The following is a 22,872-nucleotide window of genomic DNA, read 5'->3' as shown; positions in this document are numbered from 1 at the left end:
AAACCACAGAAAAAGGAAGGTTAATAGAGTGAATCCTAAAAAAAAACAATCTTATAAAAAAGGTTACAATGGCCACAATCATTATCATGCTCCTTCAGCAAGACAGGGACAGGCATTAAAGGTCTCCAAGTCATAGCAGGGAAGAGAGAGTCTGGCTTAGCCCTGTTGGGAATGGATGTGATGCACTGACTTGCTAAATCAGACAAGGTCAGCATCAATCCTGTAATAACAGCTTGCAACCAGAGGGGTTCCCGTGTGATGGCACAACACAGGAGAATACACTGGTAAAATCATGAAATTATGAAGTTGTTACTGAGTTGAATTCCTCTCTGCACCTGGCCAAATGGGGGTGACAGTGGCATCATCGTCCTATGCAGTAACATTCAGAATCATCTAATTTACACCCCTTAAGGCTAATGAATAATCACATGAATGCATGTGATCTTTGCTGTAGGATATCAAGACACATATGGTCTTTGTATTCAAGCACCTACTAGCCTATATCAAATCACTGAATTACTGAGGAAGAGTGCATGCTATAACAAAGTTAAGCTTGTCAGGCATTCCCTGAAATAAAACTCTTTAGTAGGGTATTTTCAACAATACTGAACTACAAATTCAATGGTGGGAATTTCATATATGCTTAAAGCAAGTTAGACCCAGATGAATCTTACAGACAAAAAAAAAAAAATCATACATTTTAGAACAAATTGTTTAAAACTTGTTAGTATACAAACCAATACCTCTTAATGCTCATCTGATGTCAGGAGACAAAGTACTGAAAACAAACAGGTTTTGGGACATTCATATCTCTTTTGATACTATCAAGTCACACATGTTAAGCTTAAGCTTTATTCCTACCATATAAACTTTCTTCTAAAGTGGCTTGTATTTCTCACTTTTGTGGAAATGCAAGGATTGCACCATGTGCCATGTACTAATAAATATTCATAAAGAACAACATAACTAAGCCTCCAGAGAGGTTTTAGTTAATCCCTCAGAAAATTACTGAATGTAATCTGCAACTTAAGAGTGGATGCCTCTAAAAATCTGCAGAGGGTCCAACATTAAGGAAATGGGTTTATGTGCATTCAGAAACAGGAAAGCGCTTCTGACAACCAAAACTTGACAACCAGCAAACACATCTCACATGGAGACAACATAAAAAGAATGATACTACTGAATGAATGGGGATATTGTAAGTGTGAAGAAGAAGTCAATTTAATTCCTATCCAAGATATTTTTCTTTCTGGCAGACTACTAAGACCTCTATTAGAGATCCCTCTATGGTTTGGAATACTACTGAAAGAAAAAGAAGACAATCTATCAATTGAGTAAGGACACACATTTTTGCTGATGGATCTAACGGTTTAAAAAAAACAAGTGTGAAAGCATAAACATGACTGACAGCACTTGGGGTTGCCTCCAATACCCACTGTCTTCACTGAGTCTCTGAAATGATGAGGAAGTTCTGAACAATGATCTGTATCCAGTAAGTACAAAAATAAATACCTCTGACCATCTAATTGCATCTAGACAACTTATTTTTAGCATTGCTTCCTCCAAGTTTGCAGCCACTGCACCTGTTGTAGTTGCTGCTGCCACCACGGGAGGAGAATGGTGGGAAGATGGAAAACAAAACAACACTGCAGTTTGATAGTCGCGGTTTCTCCTTCCCCCAAAGCTCCGTTCATTTTATTAAACAAAAAAGAGGGAGATGCTGCAGTGTGCAGCTACGCAAACGGAGCAAAAAGGCTTTGTGAATTTGAGATGGGAGTTTCTGTTTCCTAAACCTAAAGCTGGAGTTTCTATTCTGTATTTTTACGTGTATTCATCCTTCCCCCTGAAGCTATTCCCATTGGATTTTACCTATAATGTATTCATACTGGGCATTGTTCTATTGGTTTCACCTTATCTCTTATTTTCCCCTATATAACCTGTAACTCAACCCCTGACCATTGTCACTTGTACATGCGGCGTTCGAGCAAATACAACCTACTTTGGACTGCACAACAAGTGTCCAGTCTCTTGAGTCTCTTTATCCTGGTCTTGATCGCGCTCTCTAAACAGCTCTGTCCGTATCAAACAAACCCACAAAGGTGTTTGTTGCTTCTCTCCGGCTGCTCCCGGAAGCGCCTGGCCAGCGCCCCGGGAAAGAGGAGCCGGGCGAAAACAAGGAAGTCAGAGAGAAAAGAAGCAACAATTCTCAAATTAACAAAAGCAAGCCTGGCTTACCTGTCATACCGTGGGTTTAAAGGAGAATGTTCACCATTAAATTTAGGACTGCTTCTAGAAATGGTACTTCCTGGTGAGGTATTTGCTAACCGCTGCAACAGATACATGATAAATGTTGAGAAAAAAGCTGGATGTATTTAATGTATGTTTCTTTATATTTTTTATATATATATATATATATATTTAGCTACTTACATTTAGTTAAACCTCACACTTTATATATGACTGAGGGTCAGAAGGCTTATTACCTGTAGTATTTAGGCTTCACCACTGCCTTTAGATTGAACGTACTAGACATGTTCAACCACAGAAGACAACAAAATTTCCAAGAGGATGATTTCATTGACTACACCTCAAGACTCTGGAATACAAAGCTTTGAAAAGTGCTATTTAGACCATGGCATGCTGACTACTAAAAAAAAAAACGAGAACTGTCACTATCTGAGCTAGTTTCAGGAGAGCTACCTCCTAGTTCTTGAGAGAGATAGTGAAGGAAAGGTCTCGACTAATAGCACTTGACAAAGTATCTTGTACATTTTGCTCTGCCTCCATACATTTATTCACTGGAAACAGCTTCTCCTGTCTTCTCTGTAACATGCTCATTTATATTCCCATAACAGTAGGAAATGGTATCCGTTGTTGCATCTGTAGCAAAGCTCTGGTAGCTTGTATCAACAAAAAGCACTCATGTTCACTGGTATGGAATACTGGAAACAGGCAGTGACCTGACTCCTATTTTCCTCCTTCCAGTCCAGTATTGTCTTTGTGGGCCCATTATTCTGGCCCCATCCTTCTAAAAAAGCTATCTGGTTTCCTCATGATGCCAAATCATTAGTATTAAGAGTTTTAACAGGTTTCACAGAATTGCAAAATGACAGTGTAGAGTAGGTTTTTCTTACTTTCAAGCCTTCCTTTCTCTAGTTTGAAGGATGTCAGGTGACATTTACAACAAGAGACTCCAGTGAAGTTCTGAGAGCCCAAAAGGGTCTGACTAAGGTCTCTATTAGTAGTCCATGCTATTCATTTTCCCAGTGACTTGTCTGTTCAAGTTAGGTTAAGACCTTGCTACTAAAAAAGGGCTGTTTTCTGAGCAAGTGTGTTGTCAATGGTAGGACACTCCCATACACAACACAAACACATTCCCTTTAGCACAAAAGAAACTGTTGATTTATTCACCTCATTAAATATCACAGAATATTAAAAAAATAGACACATTCCAAAGCACCTCAGAAAGCAGCTATACTTTAACAAAACTTCCATTAAATGTAAGTAAAATCTAACAAAACTATATAGGAGTATTCCCACAGTGAGTCCACTGAATAAAACTCAATTTTCTGAGTACCCACTGAGGTACCAATTTAAATGTGCTGTGTTGATTCTTACACCTTCTATGACAATATAACAAAATCAGAAATACATACCAATGATCTGTTGTATTTGCTGAAACTGTTTTCAAGTGCACTTCTTAAACCATCGTTGCTGTCATGTAATTTTCTATTAGCTGATCTAACAAGGAAATACAGTTTAACTAGCAGAACTCAAGAAAACACAAAAAACTATGTAACTACTCAAAAAGAAAAAACTTTCAAAATACTTCCACAAAAGCTCTTTCTTTCTTTAGCTAAACACTAAAGAGTAACATGAAACTAGAAACACATTGACTGATACTCAAACAAATTATCTGAAAAAAAATCACTGTGAATTTTAGGCTTCAGTGGCAGCCCAAGAAGCCCATTTTCACTTGTACAGCATGGTCTCTGGTCAGCTGGGTGGGAAAAATGTACTGTAGGAGTGGTGACCAAAAAAAAAAAAAAAACACCCACAAAATAGAACAACTAGTCCAGCCATTTCTGTACAAAATGACTAGTGACACTCTTTAAATATTGCTGAGGTGATTCTGAAGACAAATGTAATAAATGTGCTTGAAATAAAGAATAAATTTAGGATACAGATATTAAATAAAGATATTTAAAAAATCTATTCATTGTGACCCTTCTTGTGCACCTGTTGTATAATAATGCACAGTCTCAGTATTTTCCAGACAACAAGAAAGGGAGTTACTGGAGAAACAAAGCCAATAGAAAAAGAAGCCAGGCAATAATTTTTATGATAGCATGGATAGACTCAAATTGCATTCAGCTTATTAGAAAGAAATGAAAGTTAGTGGGGCTAAGAAAAGAAATGAAAAGAAACCAACTGAAGTGTTAGTGGGTCAGTATCACAGTAGAGCTAATACCACAGTAACATTTATGACAGTCGAGAACAATATCTTTTATGACAATTTAGGCCATTTTAGTATTTTCACTTGGAACTTTTTCCCAAATTTCAACCCCATCTTTTGCACACAAAAACACTTATCCCAAATATGGCAGGACAAAGTTTGATGATTAAAAACTGAATTTCTAAAAACTTACTGAAGTATTTCAATTTGTCTTTCCAGATTATCTCTGTCTTCAGTATACTCTCGGATAATTTCTAGATCCCTGGGAAAAAAAAAAAAACAAACACCAAACTTAAATGAACTTATACTTAACAGGATATTCTTACATTTTCACCATATTGCCTTTGGCAGAGTTTACATTTATGCTGAAATATGCTGAGAGCAGTTTCACACGAAGTGACTTCATTAATCTCTGCCATTATAACTCAACAAAGAATGTAAATGAAAAATGAAAGTTGTACAAAATAACCATAGGGACTGCCTCGTTTTCCCTTGAAATATAATTTGTATTATCTGATGATAACCATACAATGAAACTGCCTTTTATGCTCCTTTAAAAGAGTAACTAGAAGTAGCATTCATTCACTTTAGAAAAACAAATTATTAAGACAGACATGAAAGGCTTCCTGAACTATTCTCCCTAATATTCATACAGATCCGCATGTGAGTGCAAGCCATGAAGAAAAAAAAATGCCTGATGGTGTACTGTGGTTTTATTCCTAATAAAGTCCTAATAAAATCAATGGATATTGTTGCAAGATTGTGAGAGTTTGCATCATAGCCAGAACTTGCTCTTTCAGAAACCTAACAAAAAAAGTGAACAACATTGATGATATGGTATCAAACATGTCCCTACCCTTTAAGGCAAATTTAGAAAATAACAGTTGCCAACTGCATACATAATAATTACATCAGAAAATAGATTTTCTTTTTTCCCTTGTGAAAATATTATCATGTAGAAGTAACTTACCTCTCAGTGTTCAAAGACTGATCTGCATACTCGCTTTTCAAGGTATCTAATTCACTCTGTAGAAAAGCTATATTTGTCTGAGCTTCTAAGAGATCTTTCTTAAGTCTCTGATTTTCCTTCAAAAAAGGAAGATATTAGATGTTAGCTATCATAGTCACCTCCACAAAATGCTGATATATTATAATAGTAGAATAAAAACCATCTAAGTTACATAAAAATGAAACACTGTAAGATTTGGCAGAGAGAAAGAAAATGAAAGAAGGCTAAATCAACAGAGAAGTCAGTATATTAACATGCAAGAACCTCTTAACTTTTATTTTTCCATTCAGTTGCAAAAAAATGGGACCACATCATCTCAAGCCATTTCTACATGTCCTACATAGAATGTGTATACATTTAAACAGGCTCTTTTTCAACTTAAAAGATCCGCATACACTTACCCATTACTTTAAAAGTTTACTTTCTAGATTACTATTACTAAATGTAAAAAAAAAATAACTGTATTGCAGACACTAGAACTGAGGCTAAATTAATATGTTAATAATAATAATAATAATATTCTCTTACCAGCAACATATCATGTATTCTTTTTTTCAGTTCAACTACATCTTCCCTGTGGTTGACATACTTGGATTGCTCTTCCAGCTTGAAGTATTAAAAAAATGCGCAATTAATGTATTTGATTGTTCTGATTAAAAAAAAAACACCTTATGGAAACCACAATAAATAATCCTTAAAAGGTTTAACTAAGAGTTAAAAACTTAATTAAAAACTAAGAGTTTTTCCAAATGTACTAGCAGACAGCATTATTTCAAAAATCACTGGCTTTTTAGAAAATTGATATGCATTTTGCACTCTTTAGGTATAAAAATATTCATAACACAGAAGACAGCTGTTAAGATAGAAACAGTAACTCTTAAAAAATTACAAAAAATTATTACTACTTCAGCCATTTAATACTTGGGCAAGAAGCTCTCATGTCTCTTTTAAGAAATTTCCATTTCTACAAATGTTCTTCTAAGTGCAATGAAATACAAAACCCAAAAAATACATCCACTTTGCTCGCTATAATTCTGGTAAAACTTGCCACAAAAACCAAGGTCAAAATTAAACCCAAATTAAAAAATATCATTCCTATCTGAGATTTCATTTTACTTTATTACTAGGTATCAAATTACAAGATCAGATTGCAGTTGAGTTCTAAAAGGCACTACACATAAATTTGGGTACTAAAAGGCATTATATGTAAATTACTATATCTGGGTTGCCAATTCCATCTTCATCTAAAAATTACAAATACTTAGTGGCAATATATTGGACTTTTTTAATGGACCAAACACAAGACTAGGTAACTGCAATGTTAATAACCTGATGGACCTAGAAAATTGTTAAGCTACAGAATTTAGGTAATAGTTGCTGCTCTCTTTCCTAAGTATTTCAACTAATTACACAGCATGAACACAAAAGCACAGAATGACAACACAACCTAAAAGTTATCTGCAGTTGCCATTTACTAACACAAATTAAATTAGAAACCTACAATTATGATTATCTATCTTGAGGGAGGCATTTCATAAGGTCAAAATCTCTTAAAACACTTTTAAAAACTCAATAGACTTCAACTCACCTTTTTAAGTTTTTTTATTGTCACCTGAAGATCCCCAACTTCAGTGTCATACTGGCGCTTCAGCTCATTTAGTGCTTCTTCAGCTTTTTGCTTCTCCTGCAATATTTTCAATCTCATTAGAAGTTGAGGCAGGTTTCAAATATTTGTCAAAAAATTCATTCATCGGTTTGGAAAGCACATAGTTTTTGCTTAGACAAATGTGTCCTTCCATTCTCACCCTTCCTTAAGATCCATAGGTTCTGATTCTGTAATTATAGTCCACTTCTAAAACACTCATAGAAATAAAATGGTGGCATGAAAGCAAAGATAGGGGTCCATTCAGTGTTTTTCATTCATGATTCCTGTGCTTAACATTCTCAATGTCACTTACTTTTTTACTTCTGTTTTTATTTTTCATTTTTTTTCTTGCAAGTGTTAGAACATACAGGCCCATGTCAGTAAAAGGCAAGCATCTCTAGTTTTAGATAAATTGTACCATCCCAGGAACAGACACAAGGGGGTGGTTTCGCTACTCAATTCAATACCATCCACATCACCAGGATGGTCTCAGCAGATGGCAATGGAAGCAGTGCCATCCTCTACCATGGCACATGGCAGGGTATGTGCCTGTGTTTAGAGACTGCACCAAGTACTGCCCACGGGGATGTTCAGGGGTGAATGCCCTTTTGCGGGTCAAATGCTCTCTTTCCCTTGTATACCCTACATTATTAATATTGCTGTGATTATTGCAGTCTTCCAGTAAACTGTAATTCTAGTTTGATTTCACCCAGTTTCCTCTATTACTAGAAGGAGCAGATGTGGTAAAAGGTGACAACAGGAGTGGGTTAATTTTCTCACTGTGTTTGAAACCAGCACAAGTGCTCAGTCAAAATACCAATACCTGTATTAGTACTCAGTCTGAGTATCAAACCAATTTGTACATCAACCACAATGAAAAGTGTGTGTGGTGTGCTATTGACTGGTGTGTTTCACTCACTCCAGTCACTCCCCAGGGACTCCAGTTTCACTACACAAAAAGTCAGAATGCAGCAGTGAGAGGTGGAGCCAATGGGACAGGTTGAGTTTTCACATGGAAAAGGCAGGCATGGATTTTGTTTAGAATTCAGAATTAGAATTTCCCACAGGTGACGTTGACATTCATGTGTTAAAACAGTAATCAAAGTAATGAATTTAAGTTGTATTCCCCTACTGTTGCCAACTACATAGACTCATAAGTATTGCTGGGTAACTATTTGCTTCCCTTGAAGAAACAAAATACAGGATAGGCTTATGCAGAAGCAGGTGTCCCGGTGGCATGAGTGAGATCACTCTGACAAACAATAGCCTTGATTACAGACATTAAGATTAATGGCTTAGTACATTCCCACAAAGTAAATAAGTTAACATTTACTCTCAGGGCGTTTTAGTAGGTGCGGTTTGTGGAGCTAGGAGCTACAAGGAGAGTGAAAATGAAAAAAGCCTTGTGAGAAACAAGTTAACAGACCATCTTTCATACCTAAGGTTAGATGAAAACAGTGATTGATAACACAGGCTAGATGTAGATAATACACAGAAGATTGACTTCTGCATAATGCCAGTACATAACTGTAGATGTTCTCAGAGTAAGCAAACACACACATCCCAGTCATCTTTTTAAAGCAGTGAAAAAGGGTATTCAGTGGTTTTTTTTCAGTCATTTATCACTTTTTGAGGACAGTAATTTTTCAGAGAAAATGTGTTTGTTTTCTAAACATTAACAACTTAGCTTCTCCGGAAATGAAAATTTATCTCTAAGAGCTGCATTACCACTAGTTAAATATGTTAAACCACACTTTTCCTTGCAGGTGTGATATCTTTAAGATTTTTATGCCACTATATTTTGTTTCTAGGAACACAATAGGCTTTTATGGTGTGGTAGGACTGTTTTCTCCTGTATAGGAAAAAAAGCTATTTGAAGTAAATCTATCAGAATACCATTTACCTTCACAGATCAATTAGTGTGAACTACTTAAAATCAGCAAGTTGGCAGATGCACTTTGATGCTTCTGGTTCTGCAAGTACTCTAGTGAAAGAACCCATAGCAAGTATATATAGATGTTCAGTATACCACATCCAACCAAGCAATAATGATGCCCATAGTATATGTTTTAATTAATGCATTTCTTATGCCCTCATTAGAATACTTTCACAAACTGTTATGCCCATATAAAGTTTGGCTTATCTTAAATGAATGTAGTAACAATTCAAAATGAAAGAGGCAGCTGGTCTTGTTCCTTTGAATTATGCAGTCACATGTTGCTCTAATATATCTCTCCCTGGGAAAGAGAAGAGGATTTTTACTCCCTTTCATATAGACTGCAAGGGGATTGAAACACCAGCTGAAATTGAGCAGATAAAAACAAAATTTCCCATTAAGTTTGAGGGGGCCAGGCCCTCACACACTGCTATCACAGTTACCCTCTCTTAAGTCTCTAAAATGTAGTTGCAGGAGAATGGAGGAAAGAAAGTTCATTATTCTAGGCAGATATACAAAGCAGGACCAAATAATCAAAGCATTAAATTCTACATAAATTATTTTACTAGGAGAACTAGATTGCATTCTTTAGTGCTGAAATATAATTTTCTCCAGTCTGTTTCCAATATTGGTCTCAGAAAGAAATTCTTCTTGGCCAGTATGTTCCCACGAAAGGGAAAGACTTTTTTTTTCTTGGTTTATTACTCCTAAGCAGATACTCCTCTTTAGGAAAGCATTAAAATCATTCATTTTTTGTCTCATGTATAGCATTTTTTCATCCAGACCCTGCCTACAGCAGTTTTGAGTCAGTCCATCAGTAGCAAAATCACACATGGCCATCAATCCTGCTTAAGATCACCAAGAGTTCAGTAATTATGAAATTACTGTAAATATAAAATACTCACTTCCTTTTTAACTTTATGCTCTGCAGCCTGTATCCGTAGTTCCATCTCTTCCTCTAACTCACTGAGTTGAATTGCTGCTTTATCCTGAGCTCTAAAATTTAGAAGAAAATATTCTCTTAGGAATTGCGCTCCGGCTTCAAAGAAACACATCTGCCTACCTCAACTGAAACAAATTAGACAGAAAGACAGAGAAACAGTTTAACATTTCCCAGACCTTGAAACTGGTGTGGCTGCAAACCTAAATCCCAAATTATTTTGAAGATACTGGCAAATTAGATTTTAAGTAATAGCTGCAAGCTGACGGTTAGCATGAAATACATCTGCATTTTTAAAATTAAGTTACAAAGATAAAAGGTGCCTCTCACTATCCTATGAAGAGACTTCAAAAGCAACTTCCATCACCCACACATGCAAGATCTCTGTTCTGAGCTAATCTGTTTGGTTTTGTCAGTTATGATGTGAGACTGACAGTGCCAAGTAGTTAAAACAGGTAAATACAGTCCTTGAAGTTCATGAAGCAAAAATATGATCTCTAAAATGAAAGTATAGTGGACATATATGATAAACCTCAAAGTTGCAGCCAAGCAAGAGGAGTCAAAATGTTTTAAGGCACTTAACTAACAATAGAGTCTGCAAAAATTTGGTCCAGAATTCATCGGAAGCACGAACAGGCAATCATTTGCAGGTTGCTATATGTGCTTACACACAAGGGCATGCACACTAACTTCAGAACTCAGTTTACAGAAATAGTTTGCATGGCATATTTTGGCATTAACTGTCAGTAGTCTAATCCAAAAAAGCATGAGAAGGGAAGTAAGAAAGAAACTGCAGAACTGAACTAGAAACACAATTCATTATACCTTTTTACCGCTATGGCCAGAGTTTCCATCTCTGTGCTTTGAAGTTTGATCTCTTGGATGAAGTTCTTAATGACATGCTCATATGGCTGGATTAATCTTGGTTCTGCTATGTGTATGTTCTGATACAGAACACTGACCTGCTCTTGTCTGAAAAAGAGAGATATGCACATTTTAATGCACTTACTTGGAACAATGTTCTATTACAGGTTTGAAAAACTTACTACAAATAAAGATATTCCCCTCTTTGCCTATTTTAAAAATTTAGCAAGCTAGATACAGGGTTTCAACACTCAGTACACTATGTCTAAATTCTTAAAATTATGTTTATGATTTCCGCTTCTTCGCTTTAATATAGTTACTGCAAAAAAAAAAAAACTGCCTAATAAAGTAATTTTTTTTACTTCTGTTCATAATGTAGTGAAGAGAATGCCACTGGAGTAACCCACAATGTATATCAAGTTTCTTGATTGCTCTAATGTTAATCATAATTTGTGAAGAAACTGAAGATTTCAGGAGGTTGCATAAGAATTGAAAATGGGTATGAATGTAAACTACCTAAGTTAAAAGGGGAAGGAGATAGAGAGAGATGGGCTGTAGGCAAAATAAGAATACAGCTCTTCTGTTCCACACAAAATTTTTCTGGTCTATACCTAAATATATTTGTCATTATAAGAAGTTAATTCTGTATATGACTGTGAAATTCTGTATATGTCAAGTGAAAAATGACATATATCTCATAAAGAAGAAAGAAAACATTTCTGTAGGTATTTTAGTTGTTAAAAGCTCTCCTGAAACTCACAGTGAAAAGTTGCCTCAATACAGGAATAGTATTCTGATTTCTATTTAATCTGGACTAATTTACATCGATTGCATACTGCTCTAATTGTCAGAACAAAGAACCTTTACAAGATAAAAAAGTAGTGTAAGAACCAAAACACTATTACAAAGTCTACTACATAAATAGCACTGATTTCTGTTCATGCTGCTGGTATGACATGCAAACCTTTGTTTTTACATGCTAGGTTCCAATTCCTGAATTACATTAGGCAACATACCAGAAAATATTCTGTAACAGAATTTAACTGTCCTAAGGAAAACTCAGTGTGATTGATATAGACTATATACTGGAACATGAACACGTATTCAACAACTTAAAAAACAAATGGAAAAAAGGAACAGAGAAGATGAAGTCTAGAAGGGTGGAGAAAACAGGCCAGTAATGACGAAATACACATTATCAGAAGTAGAAATACAACCAGAAACAATGTTTTGCAAGTTCACGCCTAACGCCATATCTAACATCACAAATACGTGCCCTCTTTTTGTTGCTAACGAAAGCTTGAACCCTGATTAAACAATCCTCCTTGTTAGACAGCTGAAGTTTTCCTATCTTCAGTGAAGGTAGTGCTACTTAATACATTCACCATACACATTATATCAACAATCGTGCAATTCAACAAGTGTATATTCTCTTTATTTTTCCTCACTTGAAGCAATTCCACAGCTTTGATTATCAATGCTGCAGCACTCTGCTTGTATGTGATTTCTCCACTGAAGGTCAAACTATTACAACAGTATCGCAACTGTTAGTATAGCTCAAATACTTGTTAGTATGCTTCAAATTCCCTTTTAAACAATTTAACAATGACCAGATGAAGGGACGGAATGTACCCTCAGCAAGTTTGCTGATGGCACTAAACTGAAGGAGTGGCTGATCCACCTGAAGGTTCTGCTGCCATTCTGTGGGACCCTGACAGGCTGGAGAATTGGGCAGAGAGAAACTTAAAGAGTTCAGCAAGGGCAGGTGTCAGGTCCTGCAGCTGGGCAGGAACAGCCCCAAGTGCCAGCACAGGCCAGGGGTTGTTCCTACAGAGCAGCTCTGTAGGAGCTGGTCCCAGAAGGACCTGGGACTCTTGGTGGATCACGAGCTTTCCGTGAGCTGGCAGTGCCCCTGTGGCCAGGAGGGCCAAGGGTATCCCGGGGTGCATCAGGAAGAGCATGGCCACAAGGTTGAGGGAGTTGTGCCTCTGCTTGGCCCTGGTGAGGCTGCATCTGGAGTGCTGTGTCCAGTTCTGCTCCTCAGCAGAAGACAGACAAGGAGCTACTGGAGAGGGTCCAGCAGAGGATCACAAAGATAATTTGGGGTCTGGAGCATCTCTTTTATGAGGACAGACTGTCAGAACTGAGCCTGTTTAGTCTGGAGAAGACTGAGAGGGGATCTCATTAATACATATAAATATCTGAAAGGTGGGTGCCAAGAGGATGATGCCAGATTCTTTTCAGTGGTGCCCATCAACAGGCCAAAAAGCAATGGCCCTAAACTAAAACAGAGGAAGTTTCACCTCAACACGAGGAAAAGTCTCTTTGACATTGAGGCTGGCAGAGCACTGGAAGAGGCTGCCCAAAGATATTGTGGAGTCTCCCTCTCTGGAGACATTCAAAACACACCTGGCAAGATTCCTGTGTAACCTGCTCTTAGCTGACCCTGCTTTGGCAAGGAGGTTGGACTGGAAGATATCCAGAGGCTCCTTCCAACCATAAATATTCTGTGATTCTTTTCAGAGTATATGCAAACCTGAGATCAGTTAGTTAGAGCATGGTGATAATAATACCAGGTTATGGGTCCAAAACCTGTATGGGCCATTCACTTCAGAGTTGGCCTTCATGATCCTTGTTGGTATCTTCCAACTCAGAATATTCTGTGATCTGGAACTACACATGCCTGAATTGAAGCAAGAAATCAGTAGGTCTGTGATGCTGATCCTCTGCCACACAGCTAAGTCTGCTTTAAGATGCAGTAGTCAGAAACCCAAAGTAGTTACTGTGAAGTTTTATTCTCCCTCTGGGATTAAAAAAAATTTATATTTCATATCCCTTTTTAGCCCAATGACCAGCTACCACACAGCTGGATTCAAAATATTTCAGTAACACAGTTTTAGGAAGCAGTACTTAGGCTCAAGAAGTCAACCAATATCCATACAACCACTCCATGCAGGAGTCCAGAAAGGGCCTGGAAAGATCATAGCTGGTCACTGAAAGTCTCAATGATACTTATATGAGTGCTTCTACAGCAACAATACAGGATGTCTTAATTAAAAAGTAGGCTCACAACTCCTACATCAACCAAAAAAAAAAAAAAAAATCACAAAAACCCACCGAACACAACAGCAACAAAACAGAGAAATCAAACTCATGCAACAAAATTAGCAGGATTCCTTAATCACCTATGATTTCAGGAAGACATAATACACTTTCATTAATTGGAAAGATGAATTGGAGTGATTTAGTCACTCCAAGTGTCCATGAATCCATGATGAAGGCATCAGCAAGTATATGGACTCTGTATCAACATGCAGTAAGTATTTGAAGACTATTTGTTCCAAATTGCCATTTTTATATTTTTAATCATTCCTCTGTTTTCATATGCTTTGGTGAATATCAATGACACTGCTGCAGCAGGGCAGATTAACTGAATATTGCCCAATTTGTTTGTCATCACTTCTTTCTGAATACATGCTATTTCTTTCTGCAAATTCATTAGTTACTTAAAATTAATTATCAAAGGAGATTTTACAAATCTATTTCACCAAGGCGACTTGAAGTCTGAATAGTCTGTCATTTTGCTAGACAAAATGTTTCAGCAAAATTAATCTCAAATGCTTGGACTTGCTCTTTAAAACTGGTTTTCCTTGAAATCCTAAATTAATTTTTCAGTGTATTTAGCTGCACACCTATAAGTTCCACACTAACACAGTTGTTGCATGATGAGTAGTATAACCATAGTGCCAGATGAACAAAGCAACAAACTTTCATGCCATATATTAAAAAATGCTCTTCTATGCATTAGTATTTGTGAATACCTTTAAGTTCCACACGAGTGTTAGTGAAAGTTTGTCGCTTTGTTCATCTGGCACTATGGTTATACAACTCATCATGCATGCATTTATTTCTGTTGCTTCTGCAAAATGCAGACACCAAACACTAATAATCCACAAAAAGTATAGCATTGTGGCCAAGGACTACTTTGGCTTTACATTACCTCATCTCAAAGGTTTTATAGCATAAACCATCTGTAAAATTAGTACTTAGGAAGAGTAATTAGTCAATATTTGCACAGCTTCACATGAGTTAACTTAAGCAAAGTTACGGTATTCACATGATTTCAGAGAGTTCCTGCGAGAACTGCATAAAGAAAATAAAACTGCTCTGATTACAACGCAATTTCTAATATGATAGATTTAAAATACCATGGTTGAATAGAAGAGGAACATAAAAGGAGGCAGGGGGAGGACCGACACCAAAAAACCCAAAAATACTGATTTTGGGGATATCAGATATTTAGATTATATTGTGTTATAATTTCCTTTAATCCACACAGCTATATTAGTCCTTATCAATTCATAGTATCATTTCTGGTTTGCTGGTTGTACAGTGACCATTTGCCTAATAATCCACACGATGATGGAATTTTTCAACTAATAACAACTCCAGAGTTGCTCAGTATCTTACATGTTCTCCCTGTGTAGTCACCCAGTCTGATCCTAAGGGCAGTATTTGGTTTTACAACACTATTTTAATGCTCCCTTTCTACTGTAGGTCAGCTGGTAAAATTGCTTTGATCACTTGTAGAACATCTGTTCTGGTATGGACATGAAGACATGAAGCATAACGTGGTCTGAGCTGGGTGGTCAGAACAAAAAAAAGCTCAAGCACTATGCATCTGATAACTGTCCTTACACTGGAGACCAACAGCCTATGTGTGTGCCTCCAAGAGATCAAGAAGCACTTTCTTCTGAAAAGCAGACACATTGGATATGCTGACTGGTAAGTCAGCAGAAAAGAACAACCAAATCCAATACAGACTGGAAAGGATCTAACTTTGTCACAGCTGAGTGCCTAACACTTCCTCTAGATTGAGTGCCTGAAGGAAAAATAGATTACATGGAATTTTAACATGGTGTAAAATTCAAAAGATTTGTGAACTTGAAGCACTATGGGTTTTTTAATATTACCTTTTCTTTTTCTGTATCTGCCCCTTCAGAAACAGGCTGCATTAAAAGAAGATGATCAACTCAGTAACCCCCAGATGAGACAGCCCAGCCAAGGTCTGATTCCCAGAGGAAAGATTTTTAATGTTTCCAAAGCATGAATGCTGTTCCTTTAGAAGTGTGATTTAGAGCCAGTGGAGTAGCAGTGGAAAAGTCTGTGGGAGAGTCAGGGAAAGATTAAGTCTGTGGAAAAGGAGAACACCTCAAAGATATTATGGCAAATGACCACATGATGATACCAGGAAAATAATCCAGGAAAATGAATGCTACAGTGCTTAAGTTAGCTGTTAGCTGTTTTGATTAAAGCAAAAATCAGAAGAGCAGTAAAACTTAAGGTAGCTCAGAAAGTCTTCTAGCTCACAGAAAGGCATTCACCACATTTCCAGCAGAGCACATCTCCCAAACCCCTGTCATGATACGTATTAAAAGACAAGACAACATTGCCATAGAAGAGATCTCCTCTCCAGCACTGTGGCAAGAAAAAGGACACAGCATTTGGTTTTCCTCAGGATTTGCCTTTATCCCCTCTCCAGGGAACATGCTTCAGCTTCTGAGGAAACCTCTCCAGTTCTGACATCATGGTTCATCATCTCATGAAAGTAAACACAAATTGCTGACAAAAGTTAATACCGTGCTCTATACTGACTTCGGCAAAAATCCATCCTAATTTATGACAGCAAGAGCAAGACACGTTTTGCAGATTTTATGCAGCAGAGCTTCTCTGCTTTGTATGCAGGAGAGCTTCTCTTCTTTGCTGTAGTACAGTGGTACATCCATGAGCATCGCCTGTTTTCACAGTTTAAGTAGCTCATGTTAAGAACAGCATGCTTTTCTCATTTTATCACATCCCCCAGATCCACATTTTCTGTTCAGCTCCAGATGACATGACTGGGGGCACACTGTTATCATAATCACATTAAGAGACTTTGGAATTGTCTGAGGCATAAAATCTCACAATCAGGCAGCACTGAAATCTGAGTCTGATGAATAGTCAGCTTGGCTGAAAGTACAAGGCACACAGATAAAACAGACCCAAAGACTGAAAAGCAAAGCAATGGAGTATGAGGCCTCTCAGTGGCAGCAGATTTAACTAAAAATAGGGATACAAACTTTCTACTTCAGATTAATCCACCCATTCATGCTCTAATTAATTTAGTTCATTTTCCAATAAGATTATCCAATTTGCTAAATATTGCACAGAAGTTGCCTGTTAGGGCTTAAGTCTTTTTGACAGCCCCAAGCCTTTGTTCTTCCTGACTGAAGTCTTTGACATTGAAATTTAAAAATCTGTTTTCCAGGAAGTTTTTTGCCTATAATTTCTAGAGAGTGAAATGCCATAGCATTCGTAAGTACAGAATTTTTCTTGTAGTGTCAGAGGATGTTAGATTATTCCTTACTCAAGCTGAGGAATGGAAAAGGATGGCCATTACACAGGATTGATATTCCCACACACTTAAAGGAAAACATCTGCCTATTAGGAGCATGGAGGGAACCTTCAATCTTGCCACTGAGATTCAAACTGAGATTAGCCACCAGAAAGAATGCAATGCCCAGTTACACCATCAAGGGCTAAACAATTCCAGTGTGAAAGTGCATTGAAGCACTGACTGTCTGGAGCACCAAAAAGGTACAGTTCTATTTTGTCCACTCCTGTACCACTGCAAATACTTCCTAGAAAAATAAACTAATGAACATGGCTGACTTCTCAATAAAACAGATCGCCAGCTGGCAATTCATTATAAATACATATAAACTAAAGGCACTGCATGATTCTCTGTTTAATTACTCACTATTCCTGATTAAATGTAACAATGCAGAAGGGTAGCTGCATTTTAAATGAAATTAAAAACGAACAAATCAAAACATCAACAACAAGGGAAAAAAACCCAACAAACAACCCTCTGTACAATTCCACTAAAGTCTGACTTCACATATTAGGTTATCAAGCCCAGAAAGACCTTCCACCATTTTTTTTCCTAGAGGCAAATTGCCCACCAAGTACAAGTAAATGCTAAGGCAAATAATACTTTGACTCACAGTAACCACCTTACCAAGAAATCTAACTTAATTTAGTCAAAAAATCTGTTCAAGTGAGGAGGAAAGGAGCAAGGCTGTAAAGAAACTCTTTAATGTGACTCTGCCTGTTTAACTGCAAACAATAAAACCACAGCTTCAGCACAGACTTGAATCTTTTGAAGTATAATCTGAAAGGACTGTGCAACTGATACACCAAACAGCAGAGGTATGATCTATCCCATAATAAAATTACCTTATGCAAAAAAAGTAATTAAATTCAAAATATACTTATTGTAATATATGCTTATTTTAGTATCTGGCAGTAAATAATTTTGCATTAAATGTCTGCTACTATACTGAGGACTAGGGCAAGGTATAGACCTGTTACTGGGTTTCACACCTCGTTATGGAGGGTATTTATGTTTCTTAAAAGTTCAGTCACAAAAACTGAACTTTCAATTTCTGAAACAGAGACAGAACCACATGTATCGTGGAACTTTTCCTATTGATTTCCATGGGTATTCACTCAAGGTGAGGAGTGGCAGAGACCACAGGTGTTTACTGTGGCATTTTCTCCTGACTTCAACCCTTATCTCAGTACTTCCTTTTGCCATGGCTTCTTTCTCTCTGTGTAAACCCCAATAGCGTCAAAACACATGTGCCAGTGTCTTGCTAGTCTGTGGCCACAAGGCAGAGCATTCTGAGGAACTGAACCCCAAAATGATCAAGAGAAAAACTACACAACTGAGATTAAAATACATGGACTACCAGCTGCACTTATCTGGCTTTGAGAAGTTTCTCCTTTGTAATTACTTTTCTCACAGATGTAGATGTCACAACAAATATATAAAATCCCAGCACAAGGATGCTAACTCTTTTATAGCACTGAAGATGCAGGTGTGCTCCAAGCCAGTTCTAGTTTTAAAAGTACTGCCTTTTCCTGAATAAAAAATTGAAGTGACAAACAACTAAAATAAATTAAATAATTTAGACAAAAAAGATAAATATATTTTTTGAAGTCCAGCTTGTACTTTGCTTAATTTTGTTATATTTTTCTGCTTATGATTCCTCAAAGAATTTCAATTTATTCATTACTCATGTAAGTGGTCCTAATGATTTTAGTGGGTCTACTCACATGGGAAAAAAACCTTACACATACGTTTCAACAAAAAAAGACATAGGCTAACAAATGGAAAAAAAAGTTGATTTGTAGAACAGACCTGGTTCTAGCACTTCAGGACGGGAGAGAGAAAAAACAAAGGGCACGCTGTTTTTTAGTTGACACTGACACACGTTTAATGAATACAGTCAACTGTGAAGGATGTTAAAATCTGAACCTGAATAAGAAACATTTACATCAAATTACTGCCTACCTGATAGTATTTAACCATCAAAACTTATCTGCTTTCAGGTTTTATGTAAAAGAACCATAACACAAATTACATTGTCATGATGAATTTAGCAAAACTACCAGATGCATCTGCGTAGTGGAGACAATTAAAGCTGTTCACTTCTTATTATCCTTTCAGACAATCAGTTAGACTATACTGAAAATGCTGCTGCAAACAGTAACCAAGATACTGAAAAAGAACTATTACCAAGAGGAGACAGATGCTTTCACAAGTTACCACTGTTCATGAGTCAGATTTTTTTCAGCTCCTATTGAGTTTCTGACTTCAGGTTATTAACTGTGTCTGTAAGCTTTCAAACAGTCTTTTGTTCTTTAGAAAGCAAGTGTCTAACAGGGAAAGCACCATGAACAAATTAAGACCTGTACAAAATTACTGATCTGTCTGAAATGGGGCAGTCCAATAAGACTAAAGAGTAGTCCAGAAAGAAAAGAAAATTTACTCCAGATTTATACATGAGTAGTAGGTTAAGTAACTGAAAAATTCTCTGAAGAAACTTTTTGCCTCATAACCAAAAATATTTTTAATGGGGCTGGAACAAAATTGGTATAGGTAGGAATTTAAGGAGTACTACATAGAAACAATATAGAGATATATTCACGTGCATGACTTTTTTAAAGTCTCTTGACTAGCTGCCAATTCCTGAAACTCAGATTACTTGTTTTCCACCATAAAATACAATTTTAAAATGAAGCAGATTCACTCTGTACTTTCTATGGCCAACATTTTCATATTATTTTTGAAGCATCTTAGCTTTCAGGCAGATTCCTAAGAGTCACCAAAATTCATCTCTGTACACTGGAACCAGTCCCGTACTGACAGACCCGTGGTAAACGGGTTTAATCTCCAAAAAAGCTACCATCAGTTTTCTTCATTTCACTGAGACCGAGGACAAAGACTCTCACAAGTTTCAGTGAGCTCACCAGACCGAGAGCCGTATTTACCAACACCGTTCACGTGGACGCAACGATGTTGCTGGTCAGCCTTTACCAGGAAAAGACTGACTGGGCAGGAAGAAAATGCTGGAGGCTGGTCGGGGAACAGCACGAGGAGAAAGTCCTTGCGGAGCCAGCAAAACTCTACATCTAGTGAGTTCTAGCAGCCAGACTTTCCCACGTGGGTCGCTGGCGTAACAGAGCAGAGGAAGCTAAGAGCGGCTGCACGCTGGAAGAACAGCGCTGGAAAACCACCCCAGCCGGGGAGCAGGTGTGCGGAGGGCTCGCTACACCTGCAGGCAGAGGAGGCGAGGGGTCAGGCTACTCGGCCGCTCCCCAGCTGGAATTGCATCAGCGCCGGCGGCGGCTCCGCCAGGAGGGCCGTTCCCGCCCCGCAGGGCGGCAGGCCCGGCTCAGCAGCGGCGGGGCCGGGGTGCCCACGGCTCAGCCCCCCAACTCCCACCGCCGGGGTCGGGGTGGGACGGAGCGGGCGGGTCCGGACCTTACCTGGGGATGTACCTCGCCTCGTCCCCGAGCCGCACCTCGAAGTCCCTCCAGGGTTGTTCCAGCCCCGCGGCGACCCAAACTGCTGACGCCTCTTCCTCCTCCATGTCCTCGCCCCCCGGCTCGCTGCCAGCGGGCTGCGGCCGCGTGACGCCGCGGAAGCCACGGGCGAACTCCGGGAAGGTGATGGCCCCGTCGCGGTCGCTGTCGAGGCGCTGGAAGATGGCCTCGGCCTCGGCCGGCTGCACCCGCAGCTCGGCGCAGAGAGCAGCGAAGTCCTCCCGCTCGATGCGGCCCGAGCCGCTGGCGTCGCACGCCAGGAAGAGGGCACGTAAGCGGGACAGCTCGTCCCCCGCCGCCTCGGGATCCATCGGCCAGCGCCGGGGGCGCGGAGACTCGGACCGCGGAGAGAACGCGATGGGATCGGGCGGGCGGCTGCCCTACCTGCGACTCAGCGGGGCGGGCCGGGTCCTGCTCCGCCCCGGTGCCCCGCGGGGCCGGGCACGGCCGGGAGGCGGAACGCAGGTGGCGGCTCCTTCCCGGGGCAGGTCCCGAGCCGGCAGCGGCTCCGCTGGCCCACGGAGTGTAGCGGCACGGGGCTCCCCTCGGGCTCAGCATGTTGCGAACGGCACAGGTAACTATAGACAGCCGCGTAGGGTAAAAATTATGTCTCACTCCCCTGCAGCACTCAAATGTGAGTCCTGATACTATGCGGTCACCGTAAGGTGTTAAACCTAACTTCCGTTTTCCAACATAATAAAAATACTCTCTCTTCACGTTCATGGAAGACCCAGAAGCCACATGATGACACAAAGTTTGAACAGATAAATTCTCGCTGGCACGAATAGTCTTGGAGTTATACCTTGTGGGTATGTGCTCACAGATATCTTACTGCCAGTGATTTAGAAATGTGGACTGTTAGAATACCGTCTTAAACTGAAAATGCAAAAGATGCATTCAAATCAATAAACTAGAGGAGACAGCTTTTCAGTGCTTTGTGATGAACTAGAGTCTTTCTTGACAGACAAGTCAAGACAAGAAGAAGACAAAAGTCTTCAAGACAGGAGTCAAGACCTCTTTCTTGTTGAAGTCAAGACTCAAGACTCAGATTCCATTAGAATCTAAGGGATATTTTAAAATTATTATTTATTTCCCTACACTTATTCTTGTTTATGTCTATCTGCAAATGTAAATAGTGTTATACCACAGTTGTGATAAATAGACTACAAATCTACCGGTCAAAACAGCATTTTCTTATTGACCAAAACATAGCCGGATTATGTGATCTAGCAAAGCACAAATAGTCCATCTTACCTCCCCTCAGAATAAAGGACATACTGTAAATGGGAACAATCAAGTACTCCTTTGCCTAAGATGTGAAATGCCCTCAAAGGGCATTTTTACATTTTACCTTTTTTTTTACAGCTTTTGATTATTAACCCATCAGGATTAGGCAGACAGCCAACAGTCTTCCTCTAAACAATAAAGAGTTTTGTAAATGTTCCCCGCACTTCAAGGAAATAAAGCTGTTAAGCAATTTGAAATTTGATTGAGTTGATTTAGTTTTTGCTTAAAAGTATGAGATAGCAGAGAGACTTAAATTTATGATTTTACACATTCTTTTATTACATTTCCACCACATAATTGCAAAACTACTAATAATAGTAAAGTGGCTTATCATCAGTTTCTTAGTGTTTTAGTAAAACAGAATTAATTTAACAAAAGTATTCTTCCTGTTCTAGGGTCTTTTATTTATCCATCAAATTTTTATAACTAAAGTGTCATGGAGCCCTTAAGGGTTGATGAAGGGTTGTTCAGCCATCAAAAGAGAGAAACTTATCTTGCATATACAGCCCAGCTCTGTTTATAGGAGCTGGGACATTTGACTTTCAGACTGGACAAGCTCATGAGGTGAACTGGGACAGCCTCTTCCAGGTCTGAGTGTGTCTGACTAGCCAGACAGGGAGTTTCCGCTCAAATCAATGTGCTCACCTTATTTGCTTTTTTTTTATGGCTTTTTTTTTTTTTTTTTTTTTGTGGCTGCAGATTTATGAGTTGACATTTGTCAGCTATCCTACCCACTCTTTTATGTACTCTTGTGTGTATCTTTAGTGATAGTCACTACCTTGGGCTGCTAAGCAAAGGGCAT

The 22,872-nt window shown here is 38.5% G+C and overlaps 1 protein-coding gene across 2 annotated transcripts in view; it reads right to left on the bottom strand.

Annotated features, from left to right (window-relative positions):
- The window catches only part of RASEF (RAS and EF-hand domain containing), a 29,483-nt gene extending 7,750 nt beyond the window's left edge, over positions 1 to 21,733 (bottom strand). The window contains exons 1-9 of one of the 2 annotated variants that reach the window (XM_053931847.1): positions 20,727 to 21,733; positions 10,812 to 10,958; positions 9,952 to 10,042; positions 7,054 to 7,149; positions 5,994 to 6,071; positions 5,427 to 5,542; positions 4,650 to 4,718; positions 3,657 to 3,741; positions 2,236 to 2,327 (exon numbers count right to left, since the gene is read on the bottom strand). In XM_053931847.1, the coding sequence (XP_053787822.1) occupies positions 2,236 to 2,327; positions 3,657 to 3,741; positions 4,650 to 4,718; positions 5,427 to 5,542; positions 5,994 to 6,071; positions 7,054 to 7,149; positions 9,952 to 10,042; positions 10,812 to 10,958; positions 20,727 to 21,094 (1,142 nt within the window). In that variant the 5' untranslated portion in view covers positions 21,095 to 21,733. The remainder of the gene's footprint in view (positions 1 to 2,235; positions 2,328 to 3,656; positions 3,742 to 4,649; positions 4,719 to 5,426; positions 5,543 to 5,993; positions 6,072 to 7,053; positions 7,150 to 9,951; positions 10,043 to 10,811; positions 10,959 to 20,726) is intronic. The other variant, XM_053931848.1, reaches the window with a different exon arrangement.
- Between the last annotated feature and the right edge of the window lie 1,139 nt (positions 21,734 to 22,872).

This window comes from Vidua chalybeata, chromosome Z (assembly GCF_026979565.1).
Source record: "Vidua chalybeata isolate OUT-0048 chromosome Z, bVidCha1 merged haplotype, whole genome shotgun sequence".
Classification (NCBI taxonomy): Eukaryota; Metazoa; Chordata; class Aves; order Passeriformes; family Viduidae; genus Vidua; species Vidua chalybeata.
Note: the sequence above shows the minus strand (reverse complement) of the source record. Positions and strands in the feature narration are given on the sequence as shown.